At 40.4% G+C, this 24,046-nt stretch overlaps 4 protein-coding genes across 6 annotated transcripts; 1 reads left to right on the top strand and 3 right to left on the bottom strand.

The window, feature by feature from the left end:
- Nucleotides 1-1,270: 1,270 nt before the first annotated feature.
- spmap2 (sperm microtubule associated protein 2) lies at nt 1,271-5,616 on the bottom strand. The gene is made up of 7 exons (XM_027274650.1): nt 5,285-5,616; nt 4,857-4,932; nt 4,699-4,766; nt 4,535-4,592; nt 2,879-3,005; nt 1,726-1,885; nt 1,271-1,633 (listed from the first exon to the last, which is right to left on the bottom strand). Exons 2-7 carry the CDS (start codon nt 4,916-4,918, stop codon nt 1,392-1,394), a joined length of 717 nt encoding a protein of 238 aa, XP_027130451.1. The 5' UTR covers nt 4,919-4,932; nt 5,285-5,616; the 3' UTR covers nt 1,271-1,391.
- A 524-nt stretch (nt 5,617-6,140) lies between these two features.
- shda (Src homology 2 domain containing transforming protein D, a) lies at nt 6,141-13,683 on the bottom strand. Its single transcript, XM_010749298.3, has 8 exons — nt 13,433-13,683; nt 11,551-11,800; nt 11,358-11,459; nt 11,098-11,260; nt 10,403-10,660; nt 10,137-10,311; nt 8,965-9,084; nt 6,141-7,266 (listed from the first exon to the last, which is right to left on the bottom strand). Exons 2-8 carry the CDS (start codon nt 11,794-11,796, stop codon nt 7,080-7,082), a joined length of 1,251 nt encoding a protein of 416 aa, XP_010747600.1. The 5' UTR covers nt 11,797-11,800; nt 13,433-13,683; the 3' UTR covers nt 6,141-7,079.
- Nucleotides 13,684-15,589: 1,906 nt separating this feature from the next.
- Nucleotides 15,590-20,372, bottom strand: yju2 (YJU2 splicing factor homolog). The gene is made up of 8 exons (XM_027274858.1): nt 20,194-20,372; nt 19,901-20,001; nt 17,695-17,839; nt 17,460-17,594; nt 17,192-17,373; nt 16,921-17,065; nt 16,168-16,351; nt 15,590-15,962 (listed from the first exon to the last, which is right to left on the bottom strand). The coding sequence occupies exons 1-8, from the start codon at nt 20,215-20,217 to the stop codon at nt 15,841-15,843; spliced, it is 1,038 nt and encodes a 345-aa protein (XP_027130659.1). The 5' UTR covers nt 20,218-20,372; the 3' UTR covers nt 15,590-15,840.
- LOC104933778 (cocaine- and amphetamine-regulated transcript protein) lies at nt 19,553-23,775 on the top strand. Of its 3 annotated transcripts, none has more exons than XM_027274860.1 (4): nt 19,553-19,600; nt 22,629-22,912; nt 23,134-23,214; nt 23,357-23,775. In XM_027274860.1, exons 2-4 carry the CDS (start codon nt 22,778-22,780, stop codon nt 23,462-23,464), a joined length of 324 nt encoding a protein of 107 aa, XP_027130661.1. In that variant the 5' UTR covers nt 19,553-19,600; nt 22,629-22,777; the 3' UTR covers nt 23,465-23,775. The 3 variants fall into 3 exon arrangements, with proteins under 3 accessions (XP_027130661.1, XP_027130662.1, XP_027130660.1); XM_027274861.1 differs by lacking the exon at nt 19,553-19,600 and adding an exon at nt 19,800-19,896; XM_027274859.1 differs by lacking the exon at nt 19,553-19,600 and adding an exon at nt 19,938-20,023.
- The last annotated feature ends 271 nt before the right edge of the window (nt 23,776-24,046 follow it).

Genomic DNA, 24,046 nt, shown 5'->3' with positions numbered 1-24,046 from the left:
TGTTCCGCCCCGCTGCGTGTCAGTGGCTTCCGTGCGCTCATACCTGTGGTCGGGGTCCCCTGGAGGGCCATGGGAAGCTTTACGCGCAGATCTTTACGCGCAGATATGATGAATTGATCCCTCCTTCAATTTCACCAAACAATAAATATATAATAAAAAAAATCCATAAATTACACTTCTTCTTAAATGGATGCTGGATTATTCTGGATTTTATGTTACTAAACTGTTGATTTGTGATTTAGCACCCCAGTTCCAGAGTGCTTATACCACTGTCATAAATATATGGACAGCTGTACATGTGCAAAAACTATTAAGTTAAAGACTTTGCCAGCAGCCGAACATCAAGAAAACAAGACAGCCAGCTATTCTTACCAACAGCTCAGCCTTTTATTCCATGAAGCTCTCACCAAGGACTAAAAGCCAGTCCGTCGAGTCCGGTTACATTGTCATCCAGCTCCAGTTCTATCACGACACTTGGCTCCAGTCCTGAAAAAAAAACAAAAACAAAACTCCTCTTCTTTTCTTTTCGACACGCCCGTGGCATACAAACATTAACACTCCCAACACAAGTGCTCTGAGCTCACAGCTCCCGGCTAACAAACTGAACTAACAGCAGCTACAGTTTAACTTCACTGTCCATCAGGAATGTCTGTAAATCAGAGAGAGTTGAGGTGCAGCAAAGCCAGAGGACATCAGAGGGAAAGTCAGAAAACATATTTTTTCTGTCAAATATGATCCAGTTTCAACAAAATCTCTTCTCACTTGTGATCATACCTGGAGCACAAAGGTATGTAGGTCAACATGGCAGAGACACCATTCGCCTGATCGCATAACAACAACAACAACGTTGCTTTAACAGTCAAACTTTGATTTGACCTTCTGAAATGTGTTATTCATATTTCAGCATTTCACAGCTGTCTCACAGGCTGTGAGCTGCTGTAACAATAGCTACAACAAAAAAAAACTATTAAGAAGGATGTGTGCTGCAGGATGTCTCAAAGCAATTTCAGCTGCAGCTAAAAGTATCGCCCTGACTTATCTACGATGTTCCTGCAATTACGCAAGTCGTCTTGTTCATAATGTACTAATAACACACATGAGCACAAACACAGCCAATAAAAATGCATTACACACAAAATCAATACTACTACTTTAACTTTATTCTGAAAAAAGTTGTTTGAAAAGAACACTGAAGAACGGAAGAGCTGCTCTTGTGAATCCACGATGCCGAGTAAACAAGGATTGTGCCGTGCTGATATACCCATGAGTATTTACATGTAACAAAGCAAAGAACAGGCTTTTTATTAACATTTTTCCAGGGAAATTACTTCATCACAATGAGGAAAAGAAGAACAATCAACACTTCTCGAGGGACCGGACCACAGCCCTCCTTAGCTTGAGCTACATTTGCGCGGCAAAGGCAGGCAGAGCTTTTGTATCCGAGGCGAGGCGCTGGCAGAGCGGGCCGCCCTGCTAACTATGTATGGGTCGTACCCCTCAAACAGAGCCTTCCTCTCTTTAGGACTGGACAGCTCAAGAAGTCTCTGGCTGGGCACATGGTTTCTCGCCGCTCTGGAGACAAGCCAGGACACTAAGCGCTCTCCTTCGAACATGGGGTGGTCATGCTTAGGGGCTGTTAATACAAAAATAATCATGTCAAATAATGAGTGAAATCATGCATAATTCTATCCAAAAAAAGGTCACATAATCGCAAGACAGACTTACTAGCAAGTAGCTCTATGTGTGCCGATGCCTTGCAGGGTAAGTGAGTCATGGGTACAGGTTTAAATTTGTGGCCAGAGCCTTCCAGAACCTGTTTTCTCTTTGGTTGGGCAAGTTGGCAAAGTCGCGATGTGGCGACCGCCGTCTGCGTTGCTCGGTTCAACTACGTCCACATTTCAGGTGACCGATGAGATTATATTGAACGCACACACAGAGAAAAGAACAATATTAGACACAAGCTCTTCAAAATCAAACAAATAAATACATTTCGCCCATTTCTAGCCATGCTTTCTCTTTCTCTTGTTTATGAACCCCAGATGACAACACTTACACACTTTGATGTTTTTATGACTTTGTGCTAGAGCCACCATGAGGTTGTTTTACCTTAAATTATTATCTAACTCTTACAACTATTGGATAGATCAACATGACCTCTGAAATGCAAACATCCCCGGCGTTTCATTGATCACCATCATTAGGGGAAAGTTTAATAACATTCTCATCAGAAAATGAAAACAAACAAAACAAGCTGACTCATATTTAAGATGGAAAACATGGTAAACACTATACCTGCTAAATATCCACCAACTTGGCTGCAGTTTTGCTGAATTGTGGGTATAAAAAATGAAACAAAGGTTCTGTATGTGTGTCTTAAATTCCCTCTGTTCTCACTAACCTTATTCAACAACACAGATAACAACACCAACACCTTTTTCAGCATTATAAATGAGCTATTCATGCTCAATCACAGATCATATCTTGTTGTCAGAGTTCATCTTGTAAGGTACAACAAGTTTGCTGCCACTTATTTTACAGTTTTATTTTAGGTATTCAGACAGATAAATATCTGAACGTTTAAAAATGTATTTGCTGCTAACATAATATGTGCAAAACAAACCTAAAGACTTAAAAACAAAAACAGGTGTTATCTTGTTGTCTTATCGGGGAAATACAAAACCTGTGAAACCACAGAGGCCGAACAATAAAAAACAACTAAGACAGACTCAAAGACAGCCTTCAAGTCCTTTATGGTCAGCCTTCAAGACTTTCTAAGTACCAAACGCCTGGCCTTAGTATGACTGTGGAGTTGGCCGTTTGCCATGTCCCATGATCGATCACATACACAGCAGTTTTACAGGAAGTGTACGTTACTCACAGGGGCCAGCAAGGGGCGTTCTGGCTGCCAGCCAGCTGCAGGGGCCCGAGGTTGAGCCAGACTACAGACCCTATTGGAGGCAACGGCCCTGAGAGCCCGTTCACTCACTTCCCATACGGGAGAACGCCTGAAGAAAGAGCAAAATGCACAGGTAGAGGAGGTAAGAGGAAGCAGAGGAGAAGATGAGGAAACGAGGGCACGGAAAGAGATAAAGATGACAGTTGGGGCGTGATAGGTAGAGGTTTAAAAGGCCAACAACAGGAAGATGAAGAAAGAGGAAATAGGAAGGAAGGAACTTAGGCTGGCAGATAAGAGCAACACAAACAAGTGTACGGAAAAAGATCTTGACAGTGCCCCGTGGTGTTTTATTCTAAAGAACATGAGGGCAAACAGTTATCTTGTTATTCAGGGCACAACTATATTGAGAGATATTTAATATTTTGTTGTTGTGTCCTGTTATTTTTTAACTCACTGATGTAAAGATTTGTTTTCATACTTTCATGAGATGTGCAATTTTTTTCATATGTGATAAAATGTTTGGTCCAAAAAGCGCTTGTGACTTTTTTTTTTTCAAATAAAAAAAAAAAGCTCAAATATAAATGTAAGTAGTAATAATTTTATTGTCATCCACATGTTAATGGAGTTTTAATAAAAAAAGAGTGAATTTAATAAACAAACTCAGGACAAACTATGATAATTGTTGTTTGTTTTGACTCTGTTGTGAAGGAATAGTGTAATACTGCTGGTGCATGGGCGTCCACAGCATTGCGTCAGATTACTTCGAAATGTAGTCAGTTACAGAAATCACATGCAAATTATTGTATTAAGTAACAGAATCTACAGAAATCACATGCAAATTATTGTATTAAGTAACAGAATCTATTTAATTTGAATACTTTTGGATTATTTCAGAATCAAACACTGAAAATACACCTTATACTAAAAACGCCCTGTCTTCAATGAAAAGGCTGCAAGAAGTAAAGTGGAAAAGGGATACGGCCTGATAGGGCGTAATAATACTGAATTCATCAAAACAAAAGGTAAACATAAAGGAAGATTTGAGTTTTCAACAACAGTAATATAACAGAAATAAAATAAATAAAGGCATGGATCTTTCTACCACACAGGTAAAAAGAAACCACACATGCTTACAGTGGTTCCCAACCTTTTCTTTCTATTATTTAATAAACTGACGACATATTTTATTTCATATTATATTTAATGCATAACAATAGCAGATCATTTCCTGTAAATATCGCATCAGAAAGAAAAAACTCTCTTTCTGTGTCCTGGCTAGATTTATATTTCCTCAGATTCTTCTCCCTGAAACTTGGCTATTGTTCTATGGGGTCTTTCTATGTTTAATTTCAAGGACAAAGCTGCATCACAGAGTAAAGGTTCTGTGAATAAAGCTTGTGTTCAGGCTTTACTGCACCATTATCCTGTAAGTTTATATCGTGAACAATCTAAACAATTTAGTTTTTGTCAGATAAATCAATAAAATGCTGAGATATTTATTAGGTCAACTATTTTTCTTAAACCCTGAAAAATAAAGAAGGCCTCAGTGAGGATTTGGTGAAGGGGTCGGGGGCGCCGCAGGTTGGGAACCAGTGCATTAGACAGTAATGCATTAGTGATAGTAGAACTTATATTTACGTGATCTGAGAGTAGAACTTTTTACTTCTACATAGCTCCGTCCAGCGAGGGGTTAACTCTACAAAGAATAACATAGAAATGCAAATCATCACACAAAAAAAGCAGAGCAGCACAGGGCAGGTTTGTAAACAGAAGAAAAGAGAGTGGCAGAGTGGGAGATGTACCAGCTTTGGTGGTGGTGGTGGATCCGGTCCTCGGCGGTGGCAGCTCATCCAGCCAGTAAACAGAACGACTGCAGAATTCAAAAACACGAGGGCTCATCAGAGAAAAGAGGGAGACATGGAGAAAGAGGAAAAACAAGAGGGGTTCAAGCCAAACCTACCGGTCTGGATGTCTGAGTCTGCTGGGTTTGGGTTGAGCGAGTTTCTGAGTTCGGGTTGTCATGGAAACAGTTGAATCTGATGGAGGAAACGGAGCATGTCGCTGCTGAAATTATCCCATTATCCAACCAGTGTTACGGCACAGACAGAATGTTTTTCACACATCCAGGGACAAATTTACATGAACAGAAATGTACCACAACTCCTTACTTTGACATGATTTCAAAACAACGAATGGGTTCATTTATAATGAAAATCATCATTAGTTGCATTAGTTGATTTTATCTACTCCTTCCTGTGAACAGCAGAAACCTACCACACAATTACATTTTCAGTTGATAGCATTAATAAGCAGATATTTATCAGACAGATGTTTATCTGCAGCTTAGAACGGTACTTTTTTTAAAGCCTAAAGCTACATTAAAGTTACCTGTCCTGGAGCTCTACCTGCAGTCCCTCCTTCACTCCCGGTGACAAAAACACCTGCTGGTTGCTAGGGGATCAGGTGACACCGGCTGGGTACGGTATACCGCAGATCGTCTGTGTGAAGGACGAGCCAAGAGGGCCAACTCTGCCTTCCTGATGAGTCACAGCTACAAGGAGATGAATCACACATATTCTTGCTGACAGGTCTATGCCCACGTGTATAGAGATTGTGGCTCTAGGAACAGTATTTGGTACTAGTACAATATTGCAAAAATACTCCTTTTAACTTAAGTAAAAGCAGAAAAACAGTGAGTAAGTCAAATTCTAAAGTAACTGGTAACTACAGTATTTGAGTAAAAAGTACAAATAGAAGTAGAAAATAGCAAAGTGCCTTAAAACTGTACTTAGTTGCATTACTTGATTATCGCCACCGTCTCGAGAAATGTCAGGTGTAATGTTTATGGAAGCCCCGTGTGTACAGGACAATAAAATAGATGTATTTATTTATATTAAATTAAACTTACAGCTCTACAACTAAACAAACAAAGGCCTCATTAACCTTGAAGATATACACCAATATTATAACTTTTTATATTTATTATTCTTACTGTAAAGCACTCTGTAGCTTTATTTTGTCATCATCATTCTTCAGCTATTTGTAATATCTAACTTTTCTAGGCCATACATACTTGCTACACACCCACAATTATTTTTATGTTTATTTCCATACCTTTATTAACCTTTACTCACCTCACCTTTTTGTCAGTACAGCAAAACACAATTAAAAAATGACGTGTATTATGAAGTCTTATATGCTGTGAAATGTCTGTCGTTCATAAATCTGCACAATTAAACACAACTTAAAAACAGACGACACTTTATTTCCAACAAACATTTAAAATCTTATAAAACAGCAAATGACAGTAAATAATCTACCAAAGCTTCTTTAATAGTGAAGATCACAAAGCCACAAGCTTTTCATTATAATACTGTAATTATTATTATTATTATTGTTCTCTAAACTAGTATTGCAGGAGTCTGTTGCTGTGTGGAGTTAACATGTCTGACACAACTTGCTGTTGTTCACACACAAACATGAAAGTGAGGAGGACACTGCAGGGCACGCAGCTACAGCATCACAGAACATTCACAGGCCTCTGAAGCGTAGAGGTTAAATATGTAGTGTTTGGTTGTATTTTGAACTGCAACTTCTACAACTAGTTTCATCCACACGCGTCATATCTCATTTTATTTGTTTTTTTTTCTCTTTTTTTATTTAAAATTCACATGAAAAGTACTGCCTCGGTTGAAAAGTCAACGTCGATGATTGGCACAAACCAAAAGAAAACGCCGTTATTATCCTACTAGTGATCTGGCAGTACAGTCTATCACTGCAATACAGCAAGAGAGACAAATCTCCATGCAATGTTCTGTAGATCTTTTTTTATCTTTTACCTAAAAAGTACTCAGCTACAGATCTTTATATCAACGATTGCTGGTTCTCAGGAGTTCGTGGTATTAAAATACAGAGATTTCAGTGATAAAACCAGTTCACAGGCGTATATATATATATATATATATATGTATATATATTCATGAGGCACCGAGCTCTCTTCTTAAGCTGCCAGTGTAGTTACTGGGGTAAAAAAAAAAACATGGCACCAAACAGTCCAATCTCTTGTGAGCAGTGCAGGTAGAATGGAAGTGAAAAGGCATGTGGGAAACAATAAGGGCAGAAACAAGTAAATACCGAGTATATATTGTATTCAGTAGCACCGGGTGAAAAGAGTGTGTCAGTGTCAGAGGGTCTGCACTATGACAGGATACAGTAGGGACATGTGCTCGGCTCCTCTGATCGGCAGCTTGTGTGTGGTGTAGTAGTGGATGACCTCGGGGATGGTGGAGAAGGGAGGGCTGTTCTCTCCGAGCACGTAACGCCCGTCTGCAGACTGAGCGAACTTCATGTGCATGAAGCCTTTGCAACTCCTTACAGAAAGAGGGAGAAAGAAGAAGGAAAGATTGAAGCCACACGAGCCTGTCGTGACATTTACATGTCAAGACTGGAAGTGAACGTATCAGAAAAAACATTCACAACAAGTCACAAATGCCCCGGTGTCCTGAGTGTCCCATCTGGAATAAACATGTCACACACATACAATGTGAACAGATGTGAGGAAATTATGAAAGCTGGCACATCCTGCAGTCTTTATTAGTCTCACTATGAATGTGTTTGCACATATTTTGTGACGCTGTCAAGGAAACATGTCAAATATTTTTATATCAAAAACAAAAGACGTACTGTAACAGGATGAAGCAAGAGGAGAGTGACAAAGAGAGGGTGTGCCAGTTTCATGCCGTCTCACTGTGAGTCTTTGAAATCTTCTACTTTTGGCAAATCTACTTTTGCAGGGCATTCAGTTGGTTCAAGGGCCACAACGTCAAACATGAACCACAACATCTCTGTTCATCTTTGGCTCTCCCTCCCTTCCTTCCTGTTGCTATCTTTTTTTTCTCCGATGTACCAATTCTGCCAGCAGCAGAGTGTCCTCACTGCTGCAGAGTTTGTTTTCGTTTCAGCTAAATTTGGTAATAAAAAACGTTTATTAAATCGCTACTGGATATATTAAAGATTCAAGTAGTTATTTGGTTTTATTCCACATATTATTAATCCTACGTTTTTGCAGGATTAAGAATTTCTTGGGGCAGTCGGTAGCGTAGTGGGTTAAGCAGCCGCCCCGTGTGTGGAGGCTATAGTCCTCGCTGCAGCTAGCCCTGGTTCGAATCCCGCATCGGACGGCTAATTTACTGCGTGTCACTCCCCCTCTCTCTGCCCCCTGCTTCCTGTCTATCTTCAGCTGTCCTATCAATAAAAGCATAAAAGGCCCAAAAAAATAATCTTTAAAAAAGAATAATTTCTTAATAAGAATGTGTGTGTGTGTAGATGTTTGATAAGTGTGAACTGAATCCACAGATCTACAATGACATGAAACATTAGACAGATGCATTCACTGACACTCCCTTTTTTTTTTTAACTACTGACTCATTACTTGGTTTTGGGTGGCTACACAAGAGGACTTTCAGTTGGGTACAATCCAATCAGTTCACTGTGTTCCAGCGCTCGCTGCTTGAAGAGATCACAGATGTGAGGTTCACACAATTCCCAGCATACAGATGATCACTCACAAAACAGCTGCTTTCATGCTGATTATTCATAGGGGCTAGAAAACACACTTGCCAAAGGGAACCAAGGGTGAGGGGTAAAAAAAAAAGGGAATGAAAGGACTGAGTGGGAAGAGAGATAATGGAAAAATTGTGAAAAATTAAAAGTTGCCTCGAGGCTCAAATCTGAGAACATTCTCTCGCCGCCCACAGACCATAACAATACCCAAGAGAGGCAAAAACTGGATCAGATCATTTTGGAGACAGCGCAGTGCAGGGCGGCACACTGGGAGACAATTCCCCTTTAAGAGAGTGCAATGATGTTTCAAATTAAGACTGTAAGAGGAGGATTTTTGGATCCAGCACAGCTCACAGTAGAGTATAACGAGAAGTGGTTAAAAGGCTGATACAACTGGCAAGTACATAACTCCCTCAGTAAATAACTCGTACTGGAGAAAATGTGGGATGCTAATGAGTTTAATGTGAAATGCAGCCGGAGGTCGTTGTGTGAGCGGTAGTGTTTACCTCAGTGAGAGCGAGTAGTCGTTCCCGCAGGTCTGGCTGTTCCTCACCAGGTAGGAGCTCTCTTTGCACAGAGTCAGGAGGCTCTCTGCCTCGGAGCGGCTCAACGTTCCATGGTACCACCTGCAGGTGACCAGGAGGAAGCATGCCAACAAAACAGATTTTTTAGTCAAATACATGTGCTGTAACTCCTCCGTCTTCACCCTGTCTCCAACCATTTTGTGTATTCCAGCCACACATGTCAGCACTAAGAACTGCAGGTCAAAGTGATTAATCATTTACTATATTTTACTGTTTTAGGGCCATGCTTGGCAACCGACGAGGAGAGAAATGATTCTATTTTTAAGCAAAACAAGTCAGGTCAAGTCGACTTTGCAGGCTGAAGCTGCATGTAACCTCCAGATCTCTGAATCACCTCACTCATTCGTTCAGAGATACAAACAGAGCTGATGTGGTAACATCCTGTGCTATGAGTAGTCGTTGTAATAAAAACTGGAGCCAGGAGACAGACAATTAGACACAACTAGAGGAATCCCAAAAGAAATTAAACCTCATATTTTGTTTTGATCAACGTCAGACTGTAAAGTCATTTCTTCTCTATCTAATAACTAACTTTCCCCAGTTTAAAAAAATGGCAACGGTTCAAAACTATTTAAATTCTCTCTTTTTCTTTTGATTGGTTGATTTCTCTACAGTACGACTGAGTATTAAGAAACATCAAGAAAAAATACATAAATTACGAGAATAAAATCGTGAATATTTAATTAAATACAAGAATAAAGTTGTAATATTAAGTTCGGTAAAGTTGGAAAGATATTGGCAGATTCAAACTTCCGAGATCAATAACTCTCAAGTGAAACACGCGTATTTTCAACCGTAGTAAGACAAGACAAGAAATTAGTGTTTACATGCAGTCGGCTATGAGGGCAGTGCGCATGGACTGTCTACAAAGTGCAACACTGAAAAGAGATATTACAAAAATATTCAATAACTTGACTATAATACAGTGTAGTGTCACCAAACATTGATCCCCTACACATTACACTACAACACTTGGTTTGAAAGAAAGGCATTTTTCAGATTAAATGTTGTAGTGTACTGAAGTTATTGAAGCCTTGGATGTTCAGTGATTTTAACCCAGGACCATGTCACTGTCTTTGCACATGCACACTTACACTTGTCTCTCCAGTGGCATGGATGGATCCACTCTCTCCCCCAGGAGCGGAGGAGTGTCACCAACCAGACGGAGTGTAGTTGAGTCGGCTGTGGTAGATGTCGTGCCCGTCTTGGTGAGCCTGGTATGCTCTGTATGAGCTCGTGAACGCTCCCTTTCCGCCCCTTCGAACTGAACTGTGACCAGACAGAAAGAAGAAATAGGTTAGTTAAAAAACAAAACAATCAAGACAAGGAAGAAATGTACACACTGAGAGTTACGGTTTACCTGCAAGAGCTTTAGAAATGTTGTCCTTCTTCCACTCCCAGGGCTGGTCGTATTCATCGGCCGGCCTCTCGTCGTCCTGAGGCAGCCTGCTCTCTCTGCTGTCTATCAGGCCAAGACCTCCCTCGACCCTCTGGATCTGTTGTTGTGCTGGTGGAGCAGCTCTGTGGTGGTGACGAGACCTCTCCTCGTACGGGTTATCATATAACTGTCCGCCATCCCCACTCCCAGACCTGTTAGCCATCACGCTGTGCTGCAGTTCTACACAAAAAAACACAGAGTAAATGACTTTCTGCAGAGTTTAAAGTCACAAACAAACAAAGCAGATGCCTTGTGTCTTTTTGTGGATAGCCAGTCCATTCCACACCCTGAATTCCCATCAACGGAAACAGTGTTTTGCAAAATTTCTGGCTGCAGGCCAGATGCTACTGACTCGTATTGTTCTAGCCTCCGGTCAAGATGAATTGAACGTCAGTGTTTACTGGGATACTGCCATCTGCATACATAATGACAGTATGTGCAAGATGGCACTTAACTTATTGAAAATATGTAAAATAGTCTGTTCAAGTGTACAGTGAACACTGATGCACTGCAAGATTACGGTTTGTTATAGTTTGCTTTTACGTCACGGGGTAAAGCGACAGAACATGATGGTTGCTGTTAAGTGTACAGTGTGCTACTGCTTAGTCATGACTAACCTGAGATTATCCGCTGGGCTTCAAACGGCTCCATATAACTGCAGCAGTCTGTTGGTGTGGATTTGGGCTCCCAGTTTGGTCTTCCTCTTGGGTCTGGACGGACATCAAATGGATCAGAGTAGTCGGTGTCAGCGTCGGACGCTGCTGGGGCAGAGGGGACCACCTAGGCAGGCAGAAAGAAGCAAAGATCATATCACAAATGAGGAATTTAACTGTGGACGAGACAAAAGAAATAAGAAAATGAGATAAAGAGCTCCTACAGGTTCTTCTTGAACGGTCACAGGACTCAGGGGGACTTTACAGCGGCCAAACTCCTGAGAGTCCACTTTGATCAGTCTGTGTTTGGGAGACACCACTTTCACCTAGAAGAAAACACATGGAGGATACATTACATGAATCTACCGAGACAATAAAAACATCTTTTATATGACTGCATAGACATGCACGTCTTACTTCCACGCCATTAGGCAGCACTGAACCGAATGCAGGGAACGAGGGAAGGCTCACTGTGGCACTGCAGGGGCTGAAACCGCCATTCTGGTGCTCTTTATCTGAGTGCTGGTACGGGTCTTCGAAATCGAGCTCCTTCTGAGCTCTATAGGCCCTCAAAATCTCGCTCTCGCTGTAATCTGGCCTCGGGGGCTGTGGAGGGTCACGCCTGGTGCCAAAGTTTAGGTAGTCCTTCAGCCACTTTGCCATGGATCTGGGGACGAAATGGCAGACAGATTGCTTAGGATAATTTGGGAGGGTTATTAGTCAATAAACACATCAACAACATCACCCGGTCCGCCTAGTTCCACCTACGCAACATCAACCTCCTCCGTCCCTCCCTTACACCTCATACCACTGCCATCCTGGTTCATAGCCTTGTCACCTCCTGCCTGGACTACTGTAACTCCCTCCTCCTTGGCCTCACCCACAAATCTCTCCATAAGCTCCACCTGGTCCATGCATCATTACCAGAACCTCCTTCCATCGACCACATCACTCCTGTCCTTCAGCAGCGCCACTGGCTCCCGGTTAAAATCCCGCATAAACTACAAAATCCTTCTGCTCACATTCAAAGCCATCCATAACCTCGCACCACCGTATCTATCGGATCCTCTTCACGTTGCTGATCCCCCCTCGCTCCCTCAGATCTTCCTCCTCCATTCACCTGACTGTCCCCTCCACCCGTCTCATCACCATCACCAGCTCTGGATCTCTTTACCCCCCGTCATAAGGAACATGCACTTAAAACCCACCGTTTTTAATGTCGTATTCTTGTAATTTGATACTTTTATGGTTCTTTTTGTTTATTTCTGTCTGCTCTCTATTTATTGCACGGTGTCCTTGGGTGACAGAAAGGCGCCTATGAAATAAAATGTATTATTATTATTATGAGTTTACTATAAAACTGAGTACATTTCCACTTCTCACTGAGCTGTCACGTTACTAAATGTGATGGCAATTGATGTAGATAATGCAACTCAACTGTGCCAGTTCAGGTAAATAAAGTAATGAATGAAGTATTTTAATAGCAATTGAAGTATCTGATTCAATTGCATTGTGTTATTTTAACCCGTTTTTAATGTTGTATTCTTGTAATTTGATACTTTTATGGTTCTTTTTGTTTGTTTCTGTTATTTGCTGTCTGCTCTTATTTATTGTACGGTGTCCTTGGGTGACAGAAAGGCGTCTATGATATAAAATGTATTATTATTATTAATAAAAACATGATTTCATTTTGTTATTTACTTTTCCATTAAGGTTAAAAAGAAGGGGCTATAAAAGACATTTAGAAGTGAGTTATAATTAAAGTATGGCCTTTAAAAAATATAGTAATTAGATGTGTATCACTGGGAGAAATAGCTACAACTGTAACCTGGACTTGGGCCTGTAAAGTTACTTCATTACCATGAAGTTTATGTTTATATCAGCCTAAATTAACTTGGATGGAGTTGTTAAATCGCCCAGTTTCCACCGATATAAAAAAGTGTTGTTATAAATCAACAAGTCCGGTAAAAAACAAGATGTTCAGCTTCATGAGGTTCACATTAATAACACAAAACAGGTTTTTTTAAATCGCATAACACAGTTCAACGTTAGCCTGACAATAGCTAGTTAGCATTAGTAAATTAGAAATGGGGTTACAATCTGTCAGTTGTTCGCATAAGTAGCGTTAAACAAAGGGCAGTGTTTGTTTTAAACTAAGAGCACGAAGCTGAATATCTGCCCAACCTCGCTGTTGTGTTATTTATATCCTAAAGTAAAGGGTTAAAGTGACGTGAGGGTAAATATCACGGAGCTAAGTCAGCTAACGGCTCAGCCGTTACAAACTAACTGTCGCGCTCACCCTCTGGCTTCCCGTTCCAGTTATGTCTCCTTGGTAACCATCCAGCGTTTTTTTGTTGTTTTTGTTCGTTTTAACGTTTTTCAGGCCTTGGAAATAAATTAATAAAAAAGTAAATATTCGAGTTTATCCGAGAGGAATATCCAGTCCCAGCTTCCCCCTCCGAGCAGCCAGGTCAGTCAGCTAAACGTTAGCTGGACCGGAGCAGACTGACTCCGACACAACACAGACTGGCGGCGGGGCTGCCTTAAAGGAGAGGAGGGAGAATATTTAAGTCGGTCGACATTAAAGCTTCAGCTATGCAATAGATAGACAGACAGACAGACAGACAGATAGATAGATAGACAGACAGACAGATAGACAGACAGATAGACAGACAGACAGACAGACAGACAGACAGACAGACAGACACATACATACATAGATAGATAGATAGATAGATAGATAGATAGATAGATAGATAGATAGATAGATAGATAGACAGATAGAGATAGATAGACAGACAGACAGACAGACAGACAGACAGACAGACAGACAGATAGACAGACAGATAGATAGACAGACAGACACATACATACATAGACAGACAGACAGATAGATAGATAGATAGATAGATAGATAGATAGACAGACAGACAGACAGACAGACAGACAGTTAGATAGATAGATAGATAGATAGACAGACAGACAGACAGACAGACAGGTAGGTAGACAGGTAGGTAGGTAGACAGACAGACAGACAGATAGACAGACAGACAGACAGACAGACACATAGATAGATAGATAGATAGATAGATAGATAGATAGATAGATAGATAGATAGATAGATAGATAGATAGATAGACAGACAGATAGATCCTCCTGACAGAACTGGTGTAACTGAGCTCAGTTTGTAGGCCGCCTTGCTCGCCCATACATTTTCAATAGGATTGAGATCAGGGCTTTGTGATGGCTACTGCAAAACATGTCTCCAGAAATGTAGGTCTTTGTCCCTGTGTGCAAATTGCAAATTGTAATCTGGCTTTTTTATGTTTCTCTTGGACTAATGGCTTCTTCCTGGCAGACTGGCCTTTCAGCCCATGTCGGTACAGTACTCGTTTCACTGTGGATAATGTCACACTTTTAATAGCTTCAGCCAGCATCTTCACAAGGTCTTTTGCTTTTGTTCTTGGGTTGATATGCACATTTCGGACCAAAGCACATTCAACGTTTCAACTGTAGATGTTGGGTTTGGGCAAACAAATTGGCTTTATTAATACTACTACACTACTGTGTAGTGTAAACACATGGAAACACTTTGAATTTCTTAGTACTATTACATAAATCATATTACTTGCTTCACATTAAGTTTATTAGTTAATTTATATTCAAACTATGTAATTCAAATGGTTGGTTTTCTATGCAATTGAAATGCGTAAATCCTGCATTTTGGCCTCAAGATTTTTGTGTGAAGAGGGGAGGCATGGGAGAGTATTCATTTGAACTGCTAGGTGCCACTGAATCCTACACACTGGACCTTTAAGCGATAACATTTAGCATGTGAATATTGGTGCTTTCATACTATTTTTACACTAAATCAAGGGTGGATAAGGAATGTGGAGGGGAAAAAAACAGTGCATATGAATAAAAACAGGTATTTCTTTTTGTTTTAAAGGTCTTCGAAGACTAAAACAGTAGACCTAGTTCAGAATATCACTGAGATCCTATGAAAAAATATGGATAATGTAAATATTAATATTATGAGATTAAAATGAATGATTTGAACATCAACGGCGACATACCAACAAAGCAAACTCTGTTTGCTGATAAAGACGGATCAAAAAAGTAAGTAAGGCTTGAGTTGAGATTGTTTCCAAAGTCATGACTAACCATTAAGATCCTCATTAAAACCATCATGTGTTTACCACAGTCCCAGATATCTATATGAATATGAAATCACATATTTACTGAATCATATAAAATCAATATTTGCTTATGTTCTTGCTTCATAAATTCATATCTTTAGAGGACAGCTAGATATTTGGCAGCACAGACATGAGAACTAAATATTCTGATTCAACATTTAGATCATTGTAACATGTCAAAACATATAAAGGACAAGGATATAAAGTTAAACAGATTTTAATAAACATTAAAATATACAGCTGATATTTTCTCCGGGCAAATTTGCCTCACAAAAAATCAATTTCTGAGGTTAAATTGTCAGGAAGAACACGTCCATGAACCAGTGGATCAGCTAAGGAGGATTATTATTGTTTCACTGGGTTTCAACAGACAATATAATTCCTGCTAATGACTGTCCACCAACACATTGAGACCCACAAACTGCTTTACACGTGTTTTCTGTGCAGCATTATACACATAATTGTGTGTCAGTCACTCAAATGAAAATCTAGGCCAAGCATCTTCTTTTCATTCGCTGTCATTGCTGTCACTGTCTGAATACGCCCCCAGCAGGCTGAGAGATGATGAACCATTTTGCGTGGTGACAGGCTTCGAGGCAGTCTCAGAGTCGGCTGTAGATGCCTTTGGATCTGAAAAACAAAGACACACAATGACTGTCTTTCAAAAATCATAGAAAAACTTTAGATTTAAGGATGAGAACAAGTGGTAGAAAGATTGTTGCATGTCCAAGTGTGATGATAAACGAATTAACCATTATCTATGATTTCAGAGGAGTTGGGCTGTACACGTGTTTCATACAAGCTGTTAGAGATATTAAGATATTAAAGGTGTTACCTGTTTGTGATGTTGCAGTAGCAGCAGCAGCAGCAGCAGCAGTCACAGGACTGGGTTTGTTGATAGTTGCTGCTGGTTTCTTTCGTACGACCAGGGACCCCAGTGCCCCTCGACCACCCAGTGTCCCCACACTCCTCTCCCAGCTCTCCACCTTGGCCCTCTTCACTCCTCCAGATGAGGTTCCCTATGGAAAGGCACATCATGAGACTATTCACTATTTCTTGCTCACAGAATTTTTTGTATGTTAATTAGAGTCCAGGGAATCTGTATATTTCAACAGTTTAGGTCATAAGACTTCTTAAAACCTTTTATACTGCATTGAACTGCATCTGGACAATGTCTTGAGAATCATTTTCCAGACATTGTCCAGAGTTGGGATTGAGACATAGCGTTTGATGGCGGACAGCGAGGCAGGGCAGCAGCTGCTTCAACACTCTCTACTGAGACGATGGTACAACCTCTTTTACTGTTGTTCACTGTGACTAAGTCTTCGTCTGACAGCCCCGTGTCAGTGTCACTGTCACATGCTGAGTAACATAAAGGAGTGCTTCACCCCCAAAATGACTTGTTATCAATAAATCCATGTCAGAATCTATGTTTAAAAACTCAATTTCAGCAGAGTCCAAGTCTTATTTATCTAGTCGTATGCTCAATACTTCCTAAAACCTTGCTGATGGAATCATTGTGAAGGCACAGGTTTGAACCCAGAACAGGGAAAACTCTTTAATGCTTAATGTGAGTGGTTGTATGTACCTGCGCCTCTGTGGATCTGTCAGTGGTGAGTATGTCTGTGGGTTTGTCTGTGCTGGATTTATTTGGCTGCAAGCTCTCCTCTTCCTTCTCCGAGCCAGAGTCAGAGTCTCTGAGTCTTTTCACAAGGGCACGATCCAACATCTCTCTGAAAAACAAATGACGCATTCAGATTTTAGTGACTATAAGAACAATACACAACACATAAAACATTCAGACATGAGCAGAGATAAAAGGTTTTAACCCTTTGTCTTTATAAACCTTCCTCACTCACTTTGTCTCTCGCTCATCCTCTTCTTTCTCCCTTTCCTTCTCTTGCCTCTCCAGCTCTCTGTACCGGTCGATCATTCCCTCAAAGTCCACCTGAGCCTGCCTCTGGTTCAGCTCCTTCAGCTCCTGGAGGTTCTCCAGAACCTCCATCTCCATCTTGGAATCCTTTGTGCGGTTCTCCAAAACCTGGTAGAGGATCGAGAACTTATCAACTCTTCATTCTTGTTGCCAATTAAACCAAGATAACAGTACATGCCATTTACAACACCAACCTTCATGGGGTTGTTCAGCTCCTCTTCCTCCCTCTCCTGTGTAATTCTCTTCTCCTCCTCCTCAATCAGTTTCTCTGCCTGGAAGTTTCGTGTTGCGCCATGCTCCATTGCGTAGTCTGTGTTCTCTGGGTCAGTCTATGAGATATGAGATATGGAAGAGTGAGAAATTAGAGTACTTGTTTTGTCTCATAGCAGCAATTATCACTGAGATAATCAGAGCATTATATACACTCACCTTAAACGTAATCTCAGCAAGACACCGAGTACATTTGATGTAGAAACGAAAGATGGGCAGTCCCATGTACAGCTCATTCTGAACCGTCTCTTTGCGTGCATTGAACTTCTTCCCCTTGTAGATGTACTCGCCACACGTTTTACACCTGCAAACCACAAGAGACCACGATGATGACGCCACAGTCACAGAGCTCATTCAACAATGTGGAAGCACAACCAACTGAAAGAAATGCCTGAATAAACATTAAAAAATGACCAGTTGCAACCTCAGTTTAGTAAACAAGGTGCTTAGAACTAGATCCAGAGTTACAGCCAGACTAATGGCCGAGTTTTTCACAGATGTATCAGAGTGTCTGTGCGTGTTGGCCAATGTAGTAATAAGAAATGTCAAAGGCTTTCTGAGAAAGACAGATGCCTGCGTGGAAGCACAGGCCACCTCAACATAAGCTTATTTTCCTGAGTGATCAAGAATAAAAGATTTAACTCTTTAGGCCTGACCCGCTACTCCTCTCCTCTAAACTACCAATTCAAATGCGCCACCAATGGCACTTTGTCCTGAGATTAGAGCTGCAACGATAGGTTGATTAAATGTTAACTATTCTCAAATGTGAATCTAGTTACTTTTCTCCGTTATGACAATAAAATGAATATCTTTGGCAAAACATTTGAGGACATCACCTTAGGCCTTGGGAAACTACTCACTATTTTTCCACCATTCTCTAATCAAGAGAAGATTGACAGATGAGTTGACTTTGAAAATAAGTCAGTTGCAGCCATACCCGAGCTCCTAAATGTACATATGTGACAACGTCACTATGTTTTGTTGTTTGTGCATTGAAAACACCATCCTCTGCAACATCAGCTGTGTGGCAATGAAAGTGAAGCTAAGTGGAACTTTTTAGATTTAGGGCCTTGAAACATAACATGAAATACAATATTCATAACTAAGATTTCATGCATGTATAATCACCTGAAAATAACAATCTTTTAATTTGATTACTTAAAATGATCTGTGTTTCTACAGTAGCCTAGAACAGACAAACTAAATACTGTCTGTCTGTCAGCAGGTTCTCGTGGATCGTGGCTGCTGCTGTGATCCTGCATGACGTCCACTACACATATTACTACCGTCATTATTGTTACCATATCTCCATTACAGTTTATAGTTAGTTGATGATTTGCGGCCGCTGTGCATCTGTGTCTCTCTATCTCTATCACAGGTTCCACTGCTACTGTAATCATTTTATCATTCATTGTAATTCATTGTCATTTTATCATTCATTGTAATTCATTGTCATTTTATCATTCATTGTAATTCATTGTCATTTTATCAGTCATTGTAATTGTACAATATGTTTGTGTTGATTTGTCCTGTACACGTGACATCCATTGCACGTCTGTCCGTCCTGGGAGAGGGATCCCTCCTCTGTGGCTCTTCCTGAGGTTTCTTCCACCTTTTTTCCCTGTTAAAGGTTTTTTGTGGGCAAGTTTTTCCTCACTTGAACCGAGGGTCTAAGGACAGAGGGTGTCACTCCCTGTACAGATTGTAAAGCCCTCTGAGGCAAAATGTACTTTGTGACTTTGGGCTATACAAATAAAATCTGATTTGTCTCTAGACCAGTGGTTCTTAACCTGGGTTTGATCCAACCCTAGGGGTTCGGTGAGTCGGTCTCAGGGGTTTGGTAAGTCGGTCTCAGGGGTTCGGTGGAGCCTCCGCCCTGGAATTTTTTATACCATTTGTTACAACATATCTTTGTGAGCAATCGTTTTCGAGGATGCTGGACATAAAAAAACTAAGAAAAGGAACAGACTTTGCTGTGAAAATGACATGAGACTGGCACTTGCCAAGGTGAAGCCACGCATATCTGAACTGGTCTCTCAAAGGCAACAGCAGAAGTCACACTGAGGTAAGCTGTTGTGAGTTCATGCACTGTGTTGGTTTTGTTATTTGAACAAGGTGATGTTAATGCACGGTTCATTTTGTGCACCAGTAAAAAAAAAATCATATTTTAAATAAAGAAGGGTTCGGTGAATGAGCATATGAAACTGGTGGGGTTCGGTACCTCCAACAAGGTTAAGAACCACTGGTCTAGACAGAGCCTTTCAAGCGTTGTTCACCGTTTACACTAGGAAGGTGAGGGTGACGTGAGGAGGTTGCAATGCAGCTAAACTCTACACACTGGAACCTTTAAAGCATGACGAGGTACCTCATGTTGAACGGAGCCATCAGTCTGACCACGTACTGACGATCTTTGGGGAGTTTCAGTTTGGGGATTTTGGACGGATCAAAGTCCGGAGGGTAGTATTTCTGTGGGAGACAAAACACAGAAGTGAGTCACTGAAAGTAACAGCTACACGCGTAGAAGCAGCAGTACTAGAAGTACTAGTAGTACTTACTCATACAAACAGTATTATCATGTACTTTGAAGCTAACATTAGCCTGTTTGGTTTAACGGGGTTCAGGCGTTGCTATGGTTACCGCTAGCGTTCACATACTTACGTTCAACACTTTTCTTTCGGACATTGTTGCGCTTTTCTTCCTAGAAACTCGACGTGGAGAATTAAATGTTTTTTAATCAGATTATTAATCCCGACGCTAACTGCTGCTAAAGCTAACTGCTTTGAGCGTAAGCTGCTACTACTACTCTACACTTCCGGTTGTGTCGTTCATAGTTTGAACCTTCTTCAAAGTGTGGTGCTGCCACTCAGCGGCAGACGGTGGTACTGCACAATGGGCCTGTTTAAAAAAGGTTAGATTAGATTAGATTAGATATACTTTATTCATCCCACCACGGGGACATTTAACTTGTTACAGCAGCAGAGGAAAGTGTAGGTACACTACAGAATTTGAAAAAAGTAGAAAAGGCAAAAAAAAAACACAATAAACAGACAGAAATATCTATAACCTACAATAAACACGAAAAACAGTCAACCTTCAAAAACAGACAAGTACTGAGGATAAAAGTGGCATGATATATTAAAAGAGTATTGTAATGTAAAGTGACCATAGTGTAAGAAATATTGCAAAGAAAGGGACCATGATACAAATAATAATATTAATATAATATTAAACATAAACGATTACATTTGATGTGCTGCACCAGAGTTAGTTTACAGCTACTTTTCATCTGCAGTCCTTTCGGCAGACACAATCAAAACATATTACAGCACAATAACAAACAGTACAAAGCAAAAAAACACACAGGACACATAATACAAAATACAAAGTTACACACAATAGCACATAATATACAAATAATAATAATAATAACTTTATTTATATAGCCCCTTTAAAAAACAGAGTTTTACAAGGTGCGTTACAGAGGCTGTAGACCCAACAGAAGGCAACACAGTGTATGTGACACCGCATGTTGACAGAATCAAAGATAAAAGAAATGATAAAAGGGAAATTCAAAAACATAGATGAAAAGATAAATAAATTAAGTGAAGAGAAGTGAATAAAAAAGAAAAACATAGACGACATCAGAAAAAAAGCAAGTGGTTAAAAAGAATTAAGTCAATATTGATTTAATATTGAGTTTCCTTTTGGTTTTATCTTGGATGGTCAGTGCATATACTGATCAGATATTGATCAACGCCTCTATGAGCTATGCAATAATATAAATGGACTCTTCTGGTTATACATTAAAATCCTAAAGGTGGGATAGACTCACACTGGTGCTAGTATTTTTGTTTATTGTTTATTTATTTGTATTCCTTTCAGCTGACTACGAAATTTAGTGAGGATATTTCAAGTTATTATATACCTCAAGCAAAGGTGTTAATAATAACATATACATATAGACACACAGAAAACAGATAATGAAATAAAACAAGGCACACAACTAGTTTATAGTTTGCACCTTATACAAAATCTAATGGACAGCTCGATATGCTTCATGAATAATTTAATACACTTTTATACACAAATGATCTTCTCTTTTCTCACTCACTCACTCTGTTACACCCACAGTGTGACATAAGCTGCTAAAAATCACTAAAACATCTGTAACATTTCTCTGCATACACAAACACCCCAGAACCAGACCTTAAAATGTATCTTTCCATTGCAAGTATCCGACCTGAATGAGTCATAGGCTTTACATATTGACCACTGCCATCATTTTGCCATCAGCTGTAGTCGTGTCTTTTTGTTTGAGCAGGAGATCATGATCAATATGATGGAAGAGCGACGTCTCAGGGACAACGTGAATTGTCAGTGACATGGGGTCTTTGACAGGGCTGGTGTGTAACCACAAGTCTGCTAGCCACTCAGACATACACACACACACATACACATTGCTTAGGGGGTGGTTAAGGTTCTTCCTACGAGAGGAAATTGGATCCTGATTACAGATTGGTGTCAATGTGGGTTAACCCGAGGTCTGATTTCAGCTTTATTGAACAGAGGTGACAGAAGGAGACAGGCAGAAGAGATTAGCAGCAAACCACTGAAGGGAAAAGGTTTGTGTTTGCAAAAGTCATCCTCCATAACAGATAGTTTAGACTATGATACTGTGTTTTAGATCAAACCTAAACATGCAGTGCCCTTTCTCATTTGGATTTGGTACTTCCAAATTCAGATTCTCAGTTTTGTTCAGTATTATGTGCATGGTGAGTTCTCAGCCTGATTCTGACACATCAAAATGACTCATTAATGACTCAGATGTACAGTATGTTTAACTGAAAAGGGTTAATCTGTCGTCAATAGGCCATGCTATAAGATTTAAAAACAGACCCGTGTGTGACAGTAAAAGGAGTTTGATCCCCACTCGGCCATCAAATTACTTTATCAAATATGTTTCATGAAACGTAAACCCATTAACCTTTAACCATCCTTGAGATCATCCTATCAGTTCCCTTCCTGTCATCATCCAAAGATACAAAGGTGCTGAGCAGAGTCACCCGTGTCAAAAATGTCCATGAATATTTCAGAAGCTGGCTGATGTCAACAGGAGCCGTTTAGCGCCTATAAAGAGGGGAGTTCTCTATGAGACCTCCAAACCGTCCACACGTCCAGGGAGCCTCCGCAGACTTCACACTTTTCTCCAGAGAAAAACTCCTCCCGTTTGTGTCTCTGCACCATGGTCAGTGCTCGGGCTCTCCTCCTCACTGCCACCTGCTGCTGCGCCTACCTGTGGCTCGCTCGTGCAGAGGACTCCTCACTGGAGACGCGCTCGTTGGATTTCCCCCTGAAGACCCAACAGGAGAAAGACCTGGTGAGAGTTTTTATGAGAGTCATAGGTGTGAAATGCGTCAGCTGGATGGATGACAGGTGTTGGTGCTTTGTGCAACTGTTGATATAGTCTCCAAATTGTTCTGGAAAGTGACTCTCACAAGCTGATTATGATGGGAAGTTACAGCCTGAGTTGTTGAGCTCTAAATTTGAAGTGAATGAATGGACAAATCTAATTTAATTTGTTGGCATTTTTCTCTGCAGATTGACGCGTTGCAAGAAGTTTTGGAGAAGCTGAGGAGCAAAGAGATGCCATTAGAGAAAAAGCTTGGCTGGCTGCCTTCGGTATGTAGCCTGCACCAAATTAGAAATGATCAAACCGGTTGATTAGATTGCATTTCCCACTTATGTTTTTCTCTGATCCAGTAAGTAACCCTGCAAAATTTACCCGCAATTTTATGAATCTGTATTGTTTTTATGATTGCAGTGTGACGCAGGGGAGCCCTGCGCCGTGCGTAAAGGCGCGCGTATCGGCACGCTGTGCAGCTGTCCCCGTGGGACTTCCTGTAACTTTTATGTTCTCAAATGTTTGTGAACATAACAACGATGACACAAAGAAAACACAAGAGAGCTATTCGGGATGTTTGGAGTGACAAAAGTTGCTGTTGTCATTCTGTTTGTGGCAGATGTAACGTGTGATTAATAAAGGACGCTTTTCTTTTATAAACTTGGAACATGTCAGAGGGTCTGTGTCCTGTGTCTCTGTCAGTATTTATGGTCGTGACAAAGGGGAAGTTATATCTCGATTTTGAATGTAGTTTCTGTTGTCATCTGTTTGTTATTGTTACTGTTATGGGGGAAGTTATCCCAGCATCAGTTTTTAAGCACATTTGTAAGATCTTGAGGTCAATAAATCAACTAAATTATATTCAAGCGTTTGTGTGTCTGGTGTACTTTTATAATAATATAATATAATACTAATAATGAGGGGTTTTTGCAGTATTGTAATATAAAAATGCAGCTATAGAAGCTGAATTACTGTAATATTCCCACAAACATCACTTGTTGGTAGACTGCTTTTGATTAAAATCACACTCAAGGAAAAATATATTGATTCCTCTCGCCGGTTGTCATCAATAATTCAGCCCCTTCCTACAAATCCACTAATGCACGGCTG

The sequence above is a fragment of the Larimichthys crocea genome, chromosome XXIV, assembly GCF_000972845.2.
Source record: "Larimichthys crocea isolate SSNF chromosome XXIV, L_crocea_2.0, whole genome shotgun sequence".
Taxonomy (NCBI): domain Eukaryota; kingdom Metazoa; phylum Chordata; class Actinopteri; family Sciaenidae; genus Larimichthys; species Larimichthys crocea.
The sequence above is the reverse complement of the archived record's forward strand: the minus strand, read 5'-3'. Positions and strand labels throughout refer to the sequence as shown.